Source organism: Helobdella robusta (genome assembly GCF_000326865.2).
Source record: "Helobdella robusta unplaced genomic scaffold HELROscaffold_21, whole genome shotgun sequence".
In the NCBI taxonomy this organism is placed as follows: domain Eukaryota; kingdom Metazoa; phylum Annelida; class Clitellata; order Rhynchobdellida; family Glossiphoniidae; genus Helobdella; species Helobdella robusta.
Window position 1 is genome coordinate 2,841,025 of NW_008704124.1, and position 14,707 is coordinate 2,855,731.

General features: G+C 33.5%; 2 protein-coding genes across 2 annotated transcripts; both read right to left on the reverse strand.

The window, feature by feature from the left end:
- Positions 1 to 3,585: 3,585 nt before the first annotated feature.
- Positions 3,586 to 5,252, reverse strand: HELRODRAFT_171814 (hypothetical protein; the record flags this gene model as incomplete). The annotated part of the gene is made up of 4 exons (XM_009018482.1): positions 3,586 to 3,812; positions 4,188 to 4,455; positions 4,551 to 4,784; positions 5,205 to 5,252. The coding sequence occupies 4 exons, from the start codon at positions 5,250 to 5,252 to the stop codon at positions 3,586 to 3,588; spliced, it is 777 nt and encodes a 258-aa protein (XP_009016730.1).
- Positions 5,253 to 8,037: 2,785 nt separating this feature from the next.
- On the reverse strand, positions 8,038 to 11,400 carry HELRODRAFT_171815 (hypothetical protein; the record flags this gene model as incomplete). Its single annotated transcript, XM_009018483.1, has 2 exons — positions 8,038 to 8,111; positions 10,482 to 11,400. The coding sequence occupies 2 exons, from the start codon at positions 11,398 to 11,400 to the stop codon at positions 8,038 to 8,040; spliced, it is 993 nt and encodes a 330-aa protein (XP_009016731.1).
- Between the last annotated feature and the right edge of the window lie 3,307 nt (positions 11,401 to 14,707).

The window sequence follows — 14,707 nt, forward strand, 5'->3', positions numbered from 1 at the left end:
TTTATTTTTATTGAGCAATACAAATTACCTTTTAATGTAAATAACCCAGATTGACTTCAATATTTTTCCTTCACCTTCTTTGAAGTTATAAATTTGCAAAAATCTTTTTTTTTCTCAAATTTCTTCAAACAAATTCTATTTGAAAGAGTTAATTTAAATAGCAGCAAACACGTCTAAGAAGTCATCATCACACACAAATGAACGAACGAGCAACACACACGCATGTATTGACGCTACGATGTCCAGTCTATAGACAAGGAGGTGATGACTGGGAGAAGCATTATTTAGGAGCAGCAGCACGTCTCGCAGCATCTCTTCGTCTCAATCAACGCGTATGCAGTCGAAACATTTTGAGAACCGATGGGAGTTGGCCGCATGTCTTTTTATCAATTATAATCTATCTTCGAATACCTTATGTTTGTCATTGCATTAAAAATTATATTCTTATTGTAATTTCAATAAAACTTTTTAATATATTTTATAAGAAAAAATGTTTTTTTAGATTGTAGAATTGGAGAGTTAAAAAATCTCTTAACTTACTTGTTCTTCAGTAGATATTTTACTATTTTACTAAGTACTAGAGTGGATAGCTACTTGGTCTCATTTTTGACTAAAAATAAAACTTCTTCCAGCTCAAATACTTTAATTGAAAATTCTCGGACACCGACTTTTTGAAAAAATACTCCGCTACTATTCTGGCTTCTGACTGCCAAAAGTTGCTTCAACTCTTGTTTTTCAATCGCCAACAACTATTCCACAACCCCATATGATACAACCAGAGATACTTTAAAGCTCTGGTAATATTTATTCTAAATTTAATTTTTGAAAAATAATTATTTAGTTTTTGCTATGCTTAATTTTGCAGTAAATAAAAATACTGTTGTTTAATTGGCTGCGTCGTAAAGATGCAAACTTCATAGTAGGCGAATTTTAAAATAGAGCCAAGCTAAAATGAGACCGATCCCATATCTTTTGATATTTATATTAGTTAACGTGATTAAAGTGGATAAAATATGTTTCTGATTTTATTTGAATGCAGGCAACACTGCAATAATTATACTTGACGAAAAATAATAGAGCATACTTCGGCAGACTTATTAGAAAATGGAACTGGTGAATAAATTTAAGTGGATGTCGTCTGCAGAGAACAATGGAACATCCAAAAAACAAGACTGCGAAACGTTACTACAACATAGCAATCAGAAGAAATTGCCTCAGAACGGGACTAATCCATGCAACTGCAACTTGTTCGTTTTGAAAAGAAAGATTCTTTCTTTAAGAAATGTTTGCATAATGCTACTGAAACGTTGTGAACGTTGTGTTTTGCATGCAAGATAAGGTTTTAAACCAAATGCATAGGTATTATACAAATGTCAAAAAACCACATTTCAAGTAACATGTAGTAATTCAAAAATTAACAAACTTATACATCATTGTGTACTTTTTAATTCTATGAATGTAAAGAAAACTGAAAAACTATTTATTAATTATTGGCACTGATGTGAAGAACTTCTGACGAGCTGTAATTCGAATGTATGACCGTTGAGACAACAGACTCATAAATAACTTTCGACCAGTCACTTTGTTTGTAGAATTTTTCTACTTCACCATTCCGGCACGTTCGTCTCATTATTTAAAGTTAGTTTATTATGAATTATTCATTCTCTAGAATGAGAAATCCACGTTGATGTTCATCAGAATGTTTAATTTTATAAAGCGTTTAAAAAATCATTTCAAAGATAATTTTTTTAAATTAATAACATTGTTTCCATTTTTTCCAATTAATGTAGAAAACAATTATGTAAACTAAAATTATTTAGGGTTTATCGCGTTGAGTTTTAGTAGTAAAAATTTTTTAACCAACTAATTTCATTAATAACCTGCTTAAACACCAACAAATGATTTTATCTTCCACGTTTGAGAACTCATTAAAAAGTTTGTTTTGTTCATATCAATGATCTTCGTCAAATTTTTTTAAAGCCCAGCACAAACAGCATGCATCGAATGTATGTCTTCCCATTCACTTACATTATATTAATAATCAAATTTAAACTTGGTGTTATTTTTCACGTCTGTTGGCCAGGGGCGGATCTAGACAAATTTTACATTTGTAAGTTTGATAAGTATGACGGGAACCCAATAAACTAAGCGAATTTGTGCTTGTGTGGGAAAAATTATTTGCTGGTAACCATTTTTGGGAATAACACCCTCCATCTCTAGATCAACAACTGTTTGTGTCATATCTGTCGTGTTTTGAATCTGAAGATAAACACGGGACAACATTCGTCGGTTTCTATTAAAACAAACTATTTATACGAAATATGCAAATTCAGATTCAACAAACAAAATGACTTTATAAGTAAAAATCAACAATAAACATCATAATATTTGAACAAATTGATTACAATCTTCAAAATATTTTTGTTATTAATTGTTTTATTTGTTACATAAAATAACAAAAATAAAATAATTTTGCGATCCACATTTTTTACTTTTAAAAATTTTCGACTATTTGATTAAACACGATTTTATTAAAATGATACAAAAAAAGTGTTGAATTTTCGGATTAGAGTTAGGCAGGGAACGTATGCAACCCGGAAGTCGGATCTCTGGTTTTGCTTTAAAAATATATAAATGAACTGTTTTATTAACTAAATTTAATAACTATGGATCCATTTTACCGTTTTTCAGCATTAAATGTGAACAAATCAGAATCTTTCTGGTATTCCAGAATTTCGACTCAAATTCAAATCCGGATTAAAAACTGTTCAATTCCTAATTTAAAGTTAGGTTACAAAATTGCTTGTTCAGAAATTGTTTCTTTCAGTGAAACAATAGTGAATTCAAACATTGAAAATTTTGTCAAATTTTATGTTGCCAAACAGCTTACAGTTTTTTGAATCTTCCTGTTGAAAACACATTTTAAAAAGCAAAAAATAATTTTGAAGCAGTTCTGTACCAGAGCCAATGGGTTGTCAGAACTTTATATTAACGGGGCCGAGTCACAACAGTCCAAATATCAAATGGAGTAAAATTATTTTTAACATCAAACGCCATTAATTACGTTTGTACACTTTGTTCGCTCATTATCCGTGGTTGCTACACAAGAGATCGAAATTGATAAACGACAAGAAAAAAATTGACAAACATTTAGATTGCAAATATTTTATTTTACATAACACTGAAGTCTTGAGATTTTCTGTGTGGGTATTGTTGGCTGTTCATGTTAAAGACAAATGAGAGCAGCAACTTACGAGAAGGTTTTCATCAGGCAACGAGAAACAACAACTGCGTCACGTTAACAACAATGATCCACATAATTTGACTGCTCACCAAACTTCCAACTTCTTTGGTAATTCTGAAAATATGACGTTATAGTTTTTTAAACAGATTTTAGCCCAAAATGCAAAAAAAGTAGATCACACGTGTTGTGTGAATTATTTTCAAAAATGTTTACGAAGTTTAATATAACAAATTTTAAATAGCCCAGTATGTCTGTAGCAAATTTGATATAGGATATTTTAGAACAACTTTACTTTTTATTTTATAAAAATGTTTGAACGCCATTAAAAAACGCAGTAGGTGCTAACAACATGTTCCCTCCTTGGACTTTCTACTGCACGCCTTCTCCTCCAGCAACTCCGTCTCCTCGCACCATCTCCTGGAAGCGCAGAACCTTCTGCGAGTTCTCGTGCACGTTTCAAGTTGGCATGCTGACCAGCCAGTCCAACTGAAAAATATCAAGTCGTTCACTTTTTGCAGCAGGTCAGCTGCTTTCGAGTGTTTCGTCTGGTTCTCCAAACTGCATTTGCCTGCAGTTGTTGAAATTGTCAAATATTGTAATATATTACTACAGAGTGCCTTTGATATTTTTAATTTGCCACGCTTTATTATTAAATAGTTGAAAATGTTATTTCTTGGAATTACGTTCAACTTAAAATTAAAAATTGAACAAACATGCAAAAATTCATGACTACCAAAATTAATTCTACCAATTTTGTAAGGATTGAAACAGAACATTTCATTTCATCATTAAAAATGTTATAAGCTATTCTTGGTATTTTTCAATAAAAGTTTAAACAACCCTTGTCCGTGACGCATTTCCTCCGTTCACTGTCCACGTACATTTTGCTCCTCGCTGTAGGCTTTTCCTTGTGTTGGGATTTGTGTGGTGGGCATGGAAAGACGTGCGTGTGCAGGCGGGAGGTGCGTGCCAGCAGAGGATGACGTGGCTTTCCAGGTGCTCTCGCGTTCATGAGGTATCTTTCCTGGTTGCAGCTCTTTGAACATTTCGTCCACGTTGACCACTTGCAGTGGGCGGTTGTGAGGGGTGCCGCTGATGTCCCCGAATGTGAGTTTGTTGGTACTCCCTGATGTGAGCGGGTAGGCCGTGGTGACGAGGGTGAGGGTGACGATGAATGTCTTGATAGCAGCAATGATGAGGTTAGTGACGAACTTCGTGGTGATGTCGGCGATGATGTTTGGTATGTTGTATTACTCAAATTTGCTTTTAAAACCTTTTCTGACGCACTGATAGTTTTTAATCTAACTTTTAATGTAGTGGCTTCAAGTTTTTCATATCCAGAATGTTTAATTTCAATCACTTGATTGGACAAATGAATATTTTTTTGAGTAGCACTTTTTATTCCAAAGAGTTTCCTATTTGGTTCGATTGCGGATAAAACATCAACTTTCTGTGAAAAAGTGTTCAAGTTGTTCTCGGCTGCTGCTTTTTTAGTGAAATGTTTGGCTATTTTTCTGGCGTCGTTGGATCGGCGGCTAACCTAAAGTTCACCAGTTTCATAAAATCATTTCAAATTAAAAAATCAATTTTTTGAATAAATTGAAAGTCCAACTTCATACATAATCATGCCCATTAAAAACATTCATGTGGCCGCAGATGGCATTTAAAATTTTATTTCCCTTCTAATGTTTGGTTTAGATGAGAATTGATTTTAAACAAAATGATTTTTGTTGTCTGAATTATTTTGGTTGACTAAAAAAATTAGTCCTCGATGTTGAGCAATAGCAAATAAATCATTTTTAAAAATTTGTTGAACTGATTGTCGGCAGATGGACAAGAATCGAGTGATAAATAAATTTAGACAGGATTTAAAAAATGCATAAAATGTTTCTTGCAATATGAGATTAAAATGAAATGATGCAATAATGAAAATATTGCAAAAATGTTTCGCGAAGTTCACCCGTGAAGGTACAGGAGTGTCATGTTCCCCGTTACTGCAAGTTGACATGGTTCGAACGCTGTAAATAAGAAATGTCCCATCGGTAGCATATCATCGCGGTGAAGCGTCTAATTAAAGTTATGCGTTTTTAGAGTTTACGTTCTAAAACAAAATGAGATTACAAAAAATATTTGTTCAAATATTACGTCAAAACTGTGTTTAAAAAATGGTCAGATGATAGGAAAATCAATAATGCTGCCAGCAGGATGATGAGCTTGATAGTTTCAAACATTTATTCATTCAAATTCTTTACATTTCACGTAAATAATTCTTTCCATTTTAGCAGTTGATTTGTGTTGAACATCATTGATGCATACAACATACAAAACATAGCTTGCTACCTTTGTATATTCAATGATCCATATAATTGTTTGCAATCTATAAGATTAGACTTATGTTAAATGCACACAAATACACACACCCACTCACACACACACACTAAAATATATATATATATATACATATGTACATGTGTGTATGCGTGTGCGTGCTTGTTTCTTTCTACTTGAAAGCATGCTTCTTGCTTATTAAAGTTATTCGCGCAAATGCATGTGTTTGCAGGTTTGTTTATTTGAAGTGAACAATGCGGGCGATGTCTTGTTTTTCATTTCAAGAGTGCTTTGGATGCCTTTCTGACTGAGAGGCATGGAGGAAGCGAAATTCTGATTGGAGCAGAGAAGCAAACAGCCTGCAAATTTTTGGAATGCTTTCATGGAAGAAGACAGGTGCTACAGACGTCAGTCAATTAGATTGATACCATACAGTCAGTCTGCTATGCATATCATTCCTAGCAAATCCGCATTTGTTATGTCCATTTTATTTTGTTTTCTGCATTAAAATCTATTTATTTTTAAGAATTTTCAACAAGTTTTTCTCTTTTAAATAGTTTTTATTGAATATTTTCGAATATTATCTAAAAAGATTCAGCCTGCCTATATATTGTTTCGCACTTTTAACATGTACCCCATCTATCACCTTGTGCCATGTCTTTCTTATACTTCACAAAATTAAAGAAACATTTTTCCTGTGAAAGATCCAGTTTACATCATTCAATGGATCCCTGTTAACTCGTAGTAACCACTGCAACCTTCAATATGGGTTGATGATATGTGTGGTCATTTTTTTGCCAATTGTTACATTTTTTTATTAAAAATAAGCATAAAATAATTTTTTTTAACTAATAATATTTTAGTTTTTTTAAATTTCAGTAAATTTTTTCCTAATCTCTCACTGAAAATAGTTTCAGACTATAACTTTGAAACACTTCATCAACCCATCCCATTTTGTGGTTTCGCATGAAAATATTTGATTCACGATATTGAAGAAAACATTTAACAACGTAGAAGCTTATATTCACAATCATGCCAGTGCTGAAAAATTGATCGAACCCCTGGAAGAGTAGAATTAAAATTGTTTGATTTCTATTTTTAAAAAATGAACGACATACAAAATAAAACGATTCACCTTCGTGTTAGTCGAGCCAGTTTGGTATCCATGAAGAAAAAATGAAAAAATTAAAATGATGAACAGTAAACTTTTTAAAGTCTGAAACTTCGCATAATGCATTTTTTAAAGTATTTTCTTATTAGACACAATTGTTATTCTTTCCGTGCCTTCATGTATTTATGCGAACCTACAATTTTTCCTCCTATGATGATGATGATGATGATGATAAAGAAGAAGATATAGAAGATGATGGGAATGACGATGATGGTGATGATGATGAACCAGAAGGTGATGATGATGATACATAATAACAATAAACATAAAAAAGTTAAATTGAAACTTTAGAAATAATCAAGAAAGCTCATTTTGGCTTTGAAGCAATATAATTAAACTCCATGTTTCAATTTCAAAATAATAGATATCACATTATTTTTTAGTCAATTGATTGAGCTATGAACACTTTTAAAAATTCTAATTTTTGAAATGGAGAGAGTAACACACTCGCAAATCAAAGAGGCATTTTTATACGTTATAATTAGAAATGATATATCACATAATATGTAAAACTTGTATATAGAAATCTTTCCTCATAGTCTTGAAGTTTTTTCTTCCAACAGGCAAACACCTGGCAAAAAATCTTACAAACAATTTTACATTCATTAACAGTGTTTTCCTGGTGTTACGCCTTCCTTCACTGACTGATGGTCTGACCAGGTGCCTGGTGGTCTTTCTCATATTAACGGCTTTGTAAGCTCTTGATGCTATAAGAAATTGTCACCAAATTAATAAATTGTTTTTTAATTTATATTCTTGCCAGATTGTGCCTCTGCCTAGAAAAAAAATCATCAAAAATTTGATAGGAAGTTATCTTATGAATGGGGTAGACCAAGTTTTGCACCGAATAATTACGAATGTAAGTAAATAAAACGAAAAAGCAGCTTGCCTGGAGAGAAAGGCTCTCAATGACGTCCTCAAATGTTAGCTTCCATTCTACCATCTGTTTGTATTTTAATAAAAGGTAATAAACGAGTTCACTTTGAGTTGGTTTATGCTAGTTGGCTTATTAAATAACACCAGCCGTTAATTTCATTTCGCAATGGACTCTTCGAAATTCCCAAATTACTTGCTTTTTCACTCATATCTTTAATAATAATTAAGTTTAAATAATTAATTTGGTTTATTTATACTTTTATTATTTATTTTTCGTTTGCCAAATATTTAAATTCGTCATTTAAACTCGCCGTCTTCACGTACAAATTATTTAATTTAATACATCTCAACCATCATACCTTCATTAACTAAAATCATCAACTCGTCAACTTCGTTCGTCTTCATATATTCAGTTGCATCATCCTGTCAGCATTTCATCAGTTGTCAACAAACGTTTTTCATACAGCTCTCCTTCCATATGCAATGGTTTGCCTGCCATCATTCGTCGACAACCAACCATCAAACTTTTTAGGAAACGATTAAATAACTTTTTGTTTATCCAGGCCTATGGAAAAGTCAAAAGTCATTGCTTATCCAAGCGCCCCTGAAGATATGCATAGGGCGCGGAATAAATTAATGTGAACATATTTTATTTATTCAATCGACAAAATAAAATTCAAAATAATAAGAAATAAGAAATGACAAATAAAATGAAGTTTAATAAAAATTGAGTTTTAATGAAATGTGCAATCTTCCTAAGCTCGATGACGTTACAAGGGCATAGGAGTGAAAGATATATTTAATTATGCCTTGTTTCTTTCGCAATAAATACTATATGTCGAGCTAATAACAGTATTAATTAATTTTACATTAAAATAATTTAGCCATGTAGTTTTAAAAAATAGATAGGTTCAAGTTATTATAAAAACCAATTGGCGATATCTCAAATGTGTTAACTGTTATAGAGCAGTTTATAAATTTATTATTTAAATGTTGTTTCAGATTTTTGTACTTTGCACTTTTATATTGTTTAGATGAGAGTAGGTTAGTTTCATGGCATATCGTCAACTCGATCACCTCTATTTTTCCACCCCGCAGAACAGCAACATCAGGTCGTAGCGTGTGAAACAACTGTGTTATTGGGCGTACATTTTCCGATTCCAAATCAGCAAATATGCAACAGTCGATAGGAGCCTGAGCTTTTATCTCGTTTATGATCACCACCAAAATTTTGTTATGTCTTTCGGTGTATCGTGCCAGTGCCGATGTTGAACAACAGTTAGACACGACATGTTTATTTGTCTGGCGAACGCTGCAGAGCGGACATAAAGGAGTCGTAGTTTAGCCCCATTGAAACATATTTGAATTGGTGGGCAATTGTTGAACCAGTTATTTTCTTATGAACCTGTAAAGTACTCCGGATAACTTCTCAGTAGTTTTGGACCAACAAGTTATTTGTGCTGGGCTTATATGCTGGTCAATGGCTTTAAGTATGATTCCCTGAGATCGCAGTTCGCTGATGTGGTTGAGACACGATTTCACTTTGTCATTTTTCAGAAGCTTAAGAGACAGCTTTAGCAAGCCTGTTTCGTCCAGCGAGCTATCTGATTTGATGAAATTTGAAGTTGTTTCGCTCCATAGGCATTTGATTTCATCACTAGTGTTGTTTTTTAGATAGCTGCGGATTTTCAATTTTATTTTTTCTGAAGTCTCTTTTAATGACACAATGTTGTTACCGCCATGTTTCGTTGGCAGCGAAAGTATTTGCGATACACAACTGCTAATAGGCATAGAAAGCCATTCTCTGACATTATTTACTATCAAATTGTCCAGGTCGCACGATATCCAAGTTGGTGCAAAATGATAGCTTCGGAATTCGAATTGAAGCTGCGAAGGAATGAAATATCGCAATATTTGAAGTTTTTGTTGTGGTTTGATATCTAGAGCTGAAGTGGTATCCAGCAATTTTGTCAATTTCAAAACGATTTCTTTTTTTGGCCTCCGTATCTTTGCCCTCAAAATCATATAACCTGCCCAGGTAGACAAAACTCTTTCCTATTTCTATACTCGGAATAACATCGTTGTTAATTGTTAGCCTTGGAGTAAACTGAACATAGGCACCGTCTTTTTTCCTCATGCCAAATGAGTTGCATTTGTCTATTCTCATTGTCATGTCCGACCAATTGCACCATGTATAATTCAAATCGATCAACTTCTAGGCGGCCTCAGAACTATGGGCGATTATTGCCGAGTCATCCGCAAACTGGAGCCAGGATTTAGTTTTCAGTTCAGACGTTGGGCCCCAGATTTAACCACAGCCAGTGTACTCTTGAGTTTCAAGAACTTTCTTTAGCGGATTGAAACATAGGTTGAAGAGCAGTGGCAAACACGGATCACCCTGGAGAACCCCTTTCTCGACCTGCAGTGCCGATGTTAATTTATTATTTATTGAAACGAATATTGAGTAGTCCGAGTAGATAGACATTATCATTGATTTTATTATGTTGGGAACATGATGAAATGTTAATATTGAATTTATGAGATAATGGCTCACTTCACCAAAAGCATTTTTTAAATCAAGAAGAGCGACGATAATTGTTCGTTGATTTTTCATGGCATCTTTAAGCAGGTGGGTCAACATTTGCGTGTGCTCTACCAGGCCGTCGACATCAGGATAGAATCCTTTTTGGATGCTGGTGTTGATGAAGTTATTTTTCTGAAAGAAGTTATACAATCTATTTTTTATTAATGTTGAAAGAATTTTATAAAGAATGGGTTGTAACGTTATCGGTCTATAGTTTGCCGGATCGTCGGCATCTCCCTTTTTATATATTAAAATTGTTAAGCCCTTCCTCCAGCAACCTGGAATTGTAGATGCGACCCAGCATTTTGAAAGTAGTTTGTGCAGATATGTTCTGAGGATTGGACATTTCTTAAACATTATAGTAGATATCTGATCTAGTGGGCACGGCGAGGCGCTTGATTTACTTCGACGAACAATTGATGAAACTTCTTCGTAAGTTGGCGGGTCAATAGTGCCATTGAACACCGGCGGTTGCAGAGGAGGGATCCAATCAGGGATTGCAAAATGTGTTCTATCACCCGCTTTCATTACGCCACCAAAGTGATCAGCCCCTTTGTCAACATCAAACAGTGGAGGCAGTGGTGTGGATAACGAAAATAATTTTTTACAAGTATTCCAGAAGTTTTTTGACAGTTGAACGGATATTTTTGATTGACCGACAGCTTTTGATATCTTTTCTCGGTGAATTTTTAATCTGATCAATTTGCTCAGACATTTTATTTCGTCAATAAAACTGTTGTCATTTTGACCGAGGATTTTTAGATTTTTTAGTTTCTTTTTTAGTTTTCTATGGTCGGCGTTGACGTTGACAACTGTTGATTCTTTTGGTTTTAAGATGCCATACGTATCTGCGAAATATTGGTATATTGTGTTTTGCAGTAGGAGGGCATAACTGTCGATATCTTCAATATTGTTAAGGTCATTTAGTTTATGGTGAAAATATGCGTTGGCCTCTTCCCACTGCTGTTTGGTTTTGGGCAATTTAATTCCTGGGAGGAGATGTGACGTTATTTTTGAGGTAGATTTGTGTTGAAATGATTGAGGCTCATTGATAATCATGCTGTTCCCGCCGATCGTGAATATGTTTGGCGAGATTTGAACGTTTTGCAGGATCTGTGGTGCATGATTAAGCCTTTTTACCTCTGAAGTGTCTACCGCAACAGCAGGGCAGCATATTATTAGACTCTTTTGAAACATTGTTGTTTATAGAAGTATTTTATATAATAATAATAATAATAAAAGTTTTACATCCCAATTTTAAATATTTTAAACATATTTTTCCATAATTTTGGTTACTTTTTATTTTTTTTAACATTGAGTTATTTTCATTTCAATCGTTTCATGTAGGTACTGCCGCCTGTTGCTAGCTGCAAAGTTGGATCATTTGCAAAAGAAAAAACAAAAACAACAAAAACAAATTAACGTTGAATGTAGCAACATCCGTTGACTGTTTAAAGCAGAATCTTTACTCTCCATCATCTCTCTTTATGAAAATGTTACAACAAACCTTTGAAAATAGTTTTTATTTTTTATACCACCATCTGTGGAACGTTTCAAAACATTTCTAAAATCAGAACATTCATTTCTAAGTATTGCCATTTGTTTTTAGGACAATTTAAAAAACATAGAAAGCTTTGAACGAACACAATCTCGTTATAACCAGTACCAGGTTGTAACATTCACTGACGAAATGTTTGTAACTGAAACTGTACAAATCGTTTAAGGCATCAAATAATAAGAAAACCTGGGCGCTGTTCAAATAAATCATTTGCTAACATTTATTGACTCTTATTTTTAGTCAACGTATATTGTTTTATTAATTTAAACACCGTTTTTACCCATAAAGCAACATTTGGGAAAATAAAGGGAAAATTTGCATAATTTGTGCAATAAGCATAAAAAGTTTGCCAACTAATTCAAGTCAATTCCGACATAATATGCTAGGTTTTTGACCCCGCCCCTCCCCATTCTGTCAAAACTGTCTTAATCCACTCCTGGGTGTTTTCTCTTAAGAAATTAGGGGTCGGACATAAATAATTTTCCAATTTATGTTGATATTGTATTTTATACATGCAGCCACATTTATAAACAAATAACCATTTGAAAATCATTTTGGTCTCCATAGCACATTATAATTTAATTGAAAACAGAAAGGACCAAATTTAGGGGTTGGGAAGAGTCATAAAAATTGCATTTTTTCTGATAAAAAGCGTTACTAAAAAACTTTCAAAACATTTTGTGTGACTTAACCGGGAGCAAAAATTTTTCCCTGAACCTGAAACATATATATATATATATATAATATGAAAACTAAATGAGAAAACTTCAAAACAACTTTAAGATAATTTTTTGCTAAATTGCACATTGTTTCTAATGGCAGAAGTTAGATATTGCTGCTACCTCACTACCTTCATTTTCTAGAAAACTTTTGAAACGTCTGTGTTTTTACAGCAATCTACAAACTGATCTCCATGATTGCACATCGACAAAACTTCAATGTCACATAACTGCAGAGTTTTCCTAACCACAAACTTGTTTGCTCTCGTATTATTAACCGATTTCATTCAGCTGGATTAAAGAGGACAAGATGTCAGCAAAGCAATCAATCCATATGAACGTGCTTACATCCACTTATTTATTCGTTTAGACATTTCTGCATGCACCCATCCAATGTTCGTCCACTATGAAAAAAAAAACAACAACATAGGAACGTCTGCGCATGCTCACTGCATCCCCTGAGATGCTGCATCAATAATTTAGTTATTAAATTATCCGTTTAACGATAAACACATATTGCTCGAGGCCGTCTTTTCCAAACATTTGTCTCTCTCTCTCTCTCTCTCTCTCTCTCTCTCTCTCTTTGTCCCCCCCCCCTCTCTCTCTCTCTCTCTTTCTCTGTCTTGCTGTTTCTGAATATCTGTCTGTCTAAATGTCTATCTGTGTTTGTTGGTTTGTTTGTTTATTGTTGCTTTTACAATTTCGCACATGTTTGTCTCACAGTTTACATAAGACAATGTTGAATGCAAATGAAGTTATTTTGTTATTTTCGTGGGGGAGGTTTAGTACCTGGTTATATGATTTTGTTTATGATATATATATATATATATATATCATATATATATTTCATTTTCAAAGTTTTATTCATAATCAACAACATATCAAATAAGTGAATAAAAGTTATGAAGTTGAATATGCGGAGACCGAATAAGACTGTTTGTCTTGTGGTGGCCACCGCTGGTAGACACATGAATAGTTAATGAAATAAAATAAGAAAAATAACTGAAGCAGAAAGATAATTGAAGATAAATAAGTAAATGTTCGTGTCATACATATATAGACATATAACTATGTTCGCTCAGTACATATATAAACACATAAATGTTTAACCATTCATAAAGACCATTCACCCGCATCATTTGTTCTAACGTATTCTTAATATAGTATTAGGTGGTGGAGTCGAGATCCAGTATCAATAAAAAAGCACGGAATTTTGACTTGAAATGTTGTAGGTTTATGATGGCTTTTAGATGGGGAGGTACAAGTTCTGTCCAAATTTTAGGACCTGTTATTTTTATGCTTGTCTGGATTAATTTGAGGCGAGTTTTGTAGATATAGAAGAGAGGGGTGTGTCTAGTGGTTGTAGATTGGACGGAGTTACTTAATTTGTAGAAGTTGATAAAGTGAGGTGGGAGAAGATTGTTGATAAATTTAAAAACGAATAAAGCAGAGTAGTAAAGACAGATGAAGTAAAGGGGTAAAATTTTTTTTGCTAGGAAGAAGGGTTTAGTATGGGAATCGGGTTTGAGGTTAAAAATTAAACGTATTGATCTTTTTAGAGAGAGTATTAGGTTATTCAGGTGGCTTTTTGGACTATTTCCCCATAGTGTGATGCAATAGGTTAGATAAGGGTAGATGAATGTGTAATAAAGCGTGCGAAGAGCAGAAAGAGAAAGTTTATATTTGATTTTGTAGAAGATGCCTGTGAGTTTGTTGATTTTGTCTGAGGTAGTTTGTAGGTGAGAATTCCATAAAAGATTTTCTGTGATGGTGATTCCAAGAAATTTGGTTGACAGGGTGCGGTTTATAGGAACGCCGTTAATTAATAGGTTTAGGTTAGGAGCTTGGTTGGTGAGTATTTTGGGCCAAAAATAATGTATGCACATTTCGAATAATTTATGATTAGTTTGTTATTGGATACCCAGTTAGAGTATTTTTGGAGTTCAAGATTGATAAGTTCAAAGCAATCTGGTAGGTTGTTGGAAGTGAAAAGAAGGTTGGTGTCGTCTGCGAACAGTACGCATTTGGTTGAAGGCGAAACGTTGCAGAGGTCATTTATGTAGATAGAAAATAGAAGGGGTCCTAGTATGGATCCTTATGGTACCCCGTGATAAATATATATATATATACAATTATACATATATACATACATATATGTTGGTAATAGACCATAATTTTTACAATATTCTATAAATTCTACCGAATGTTTGGCGTTAATATGTTTGTA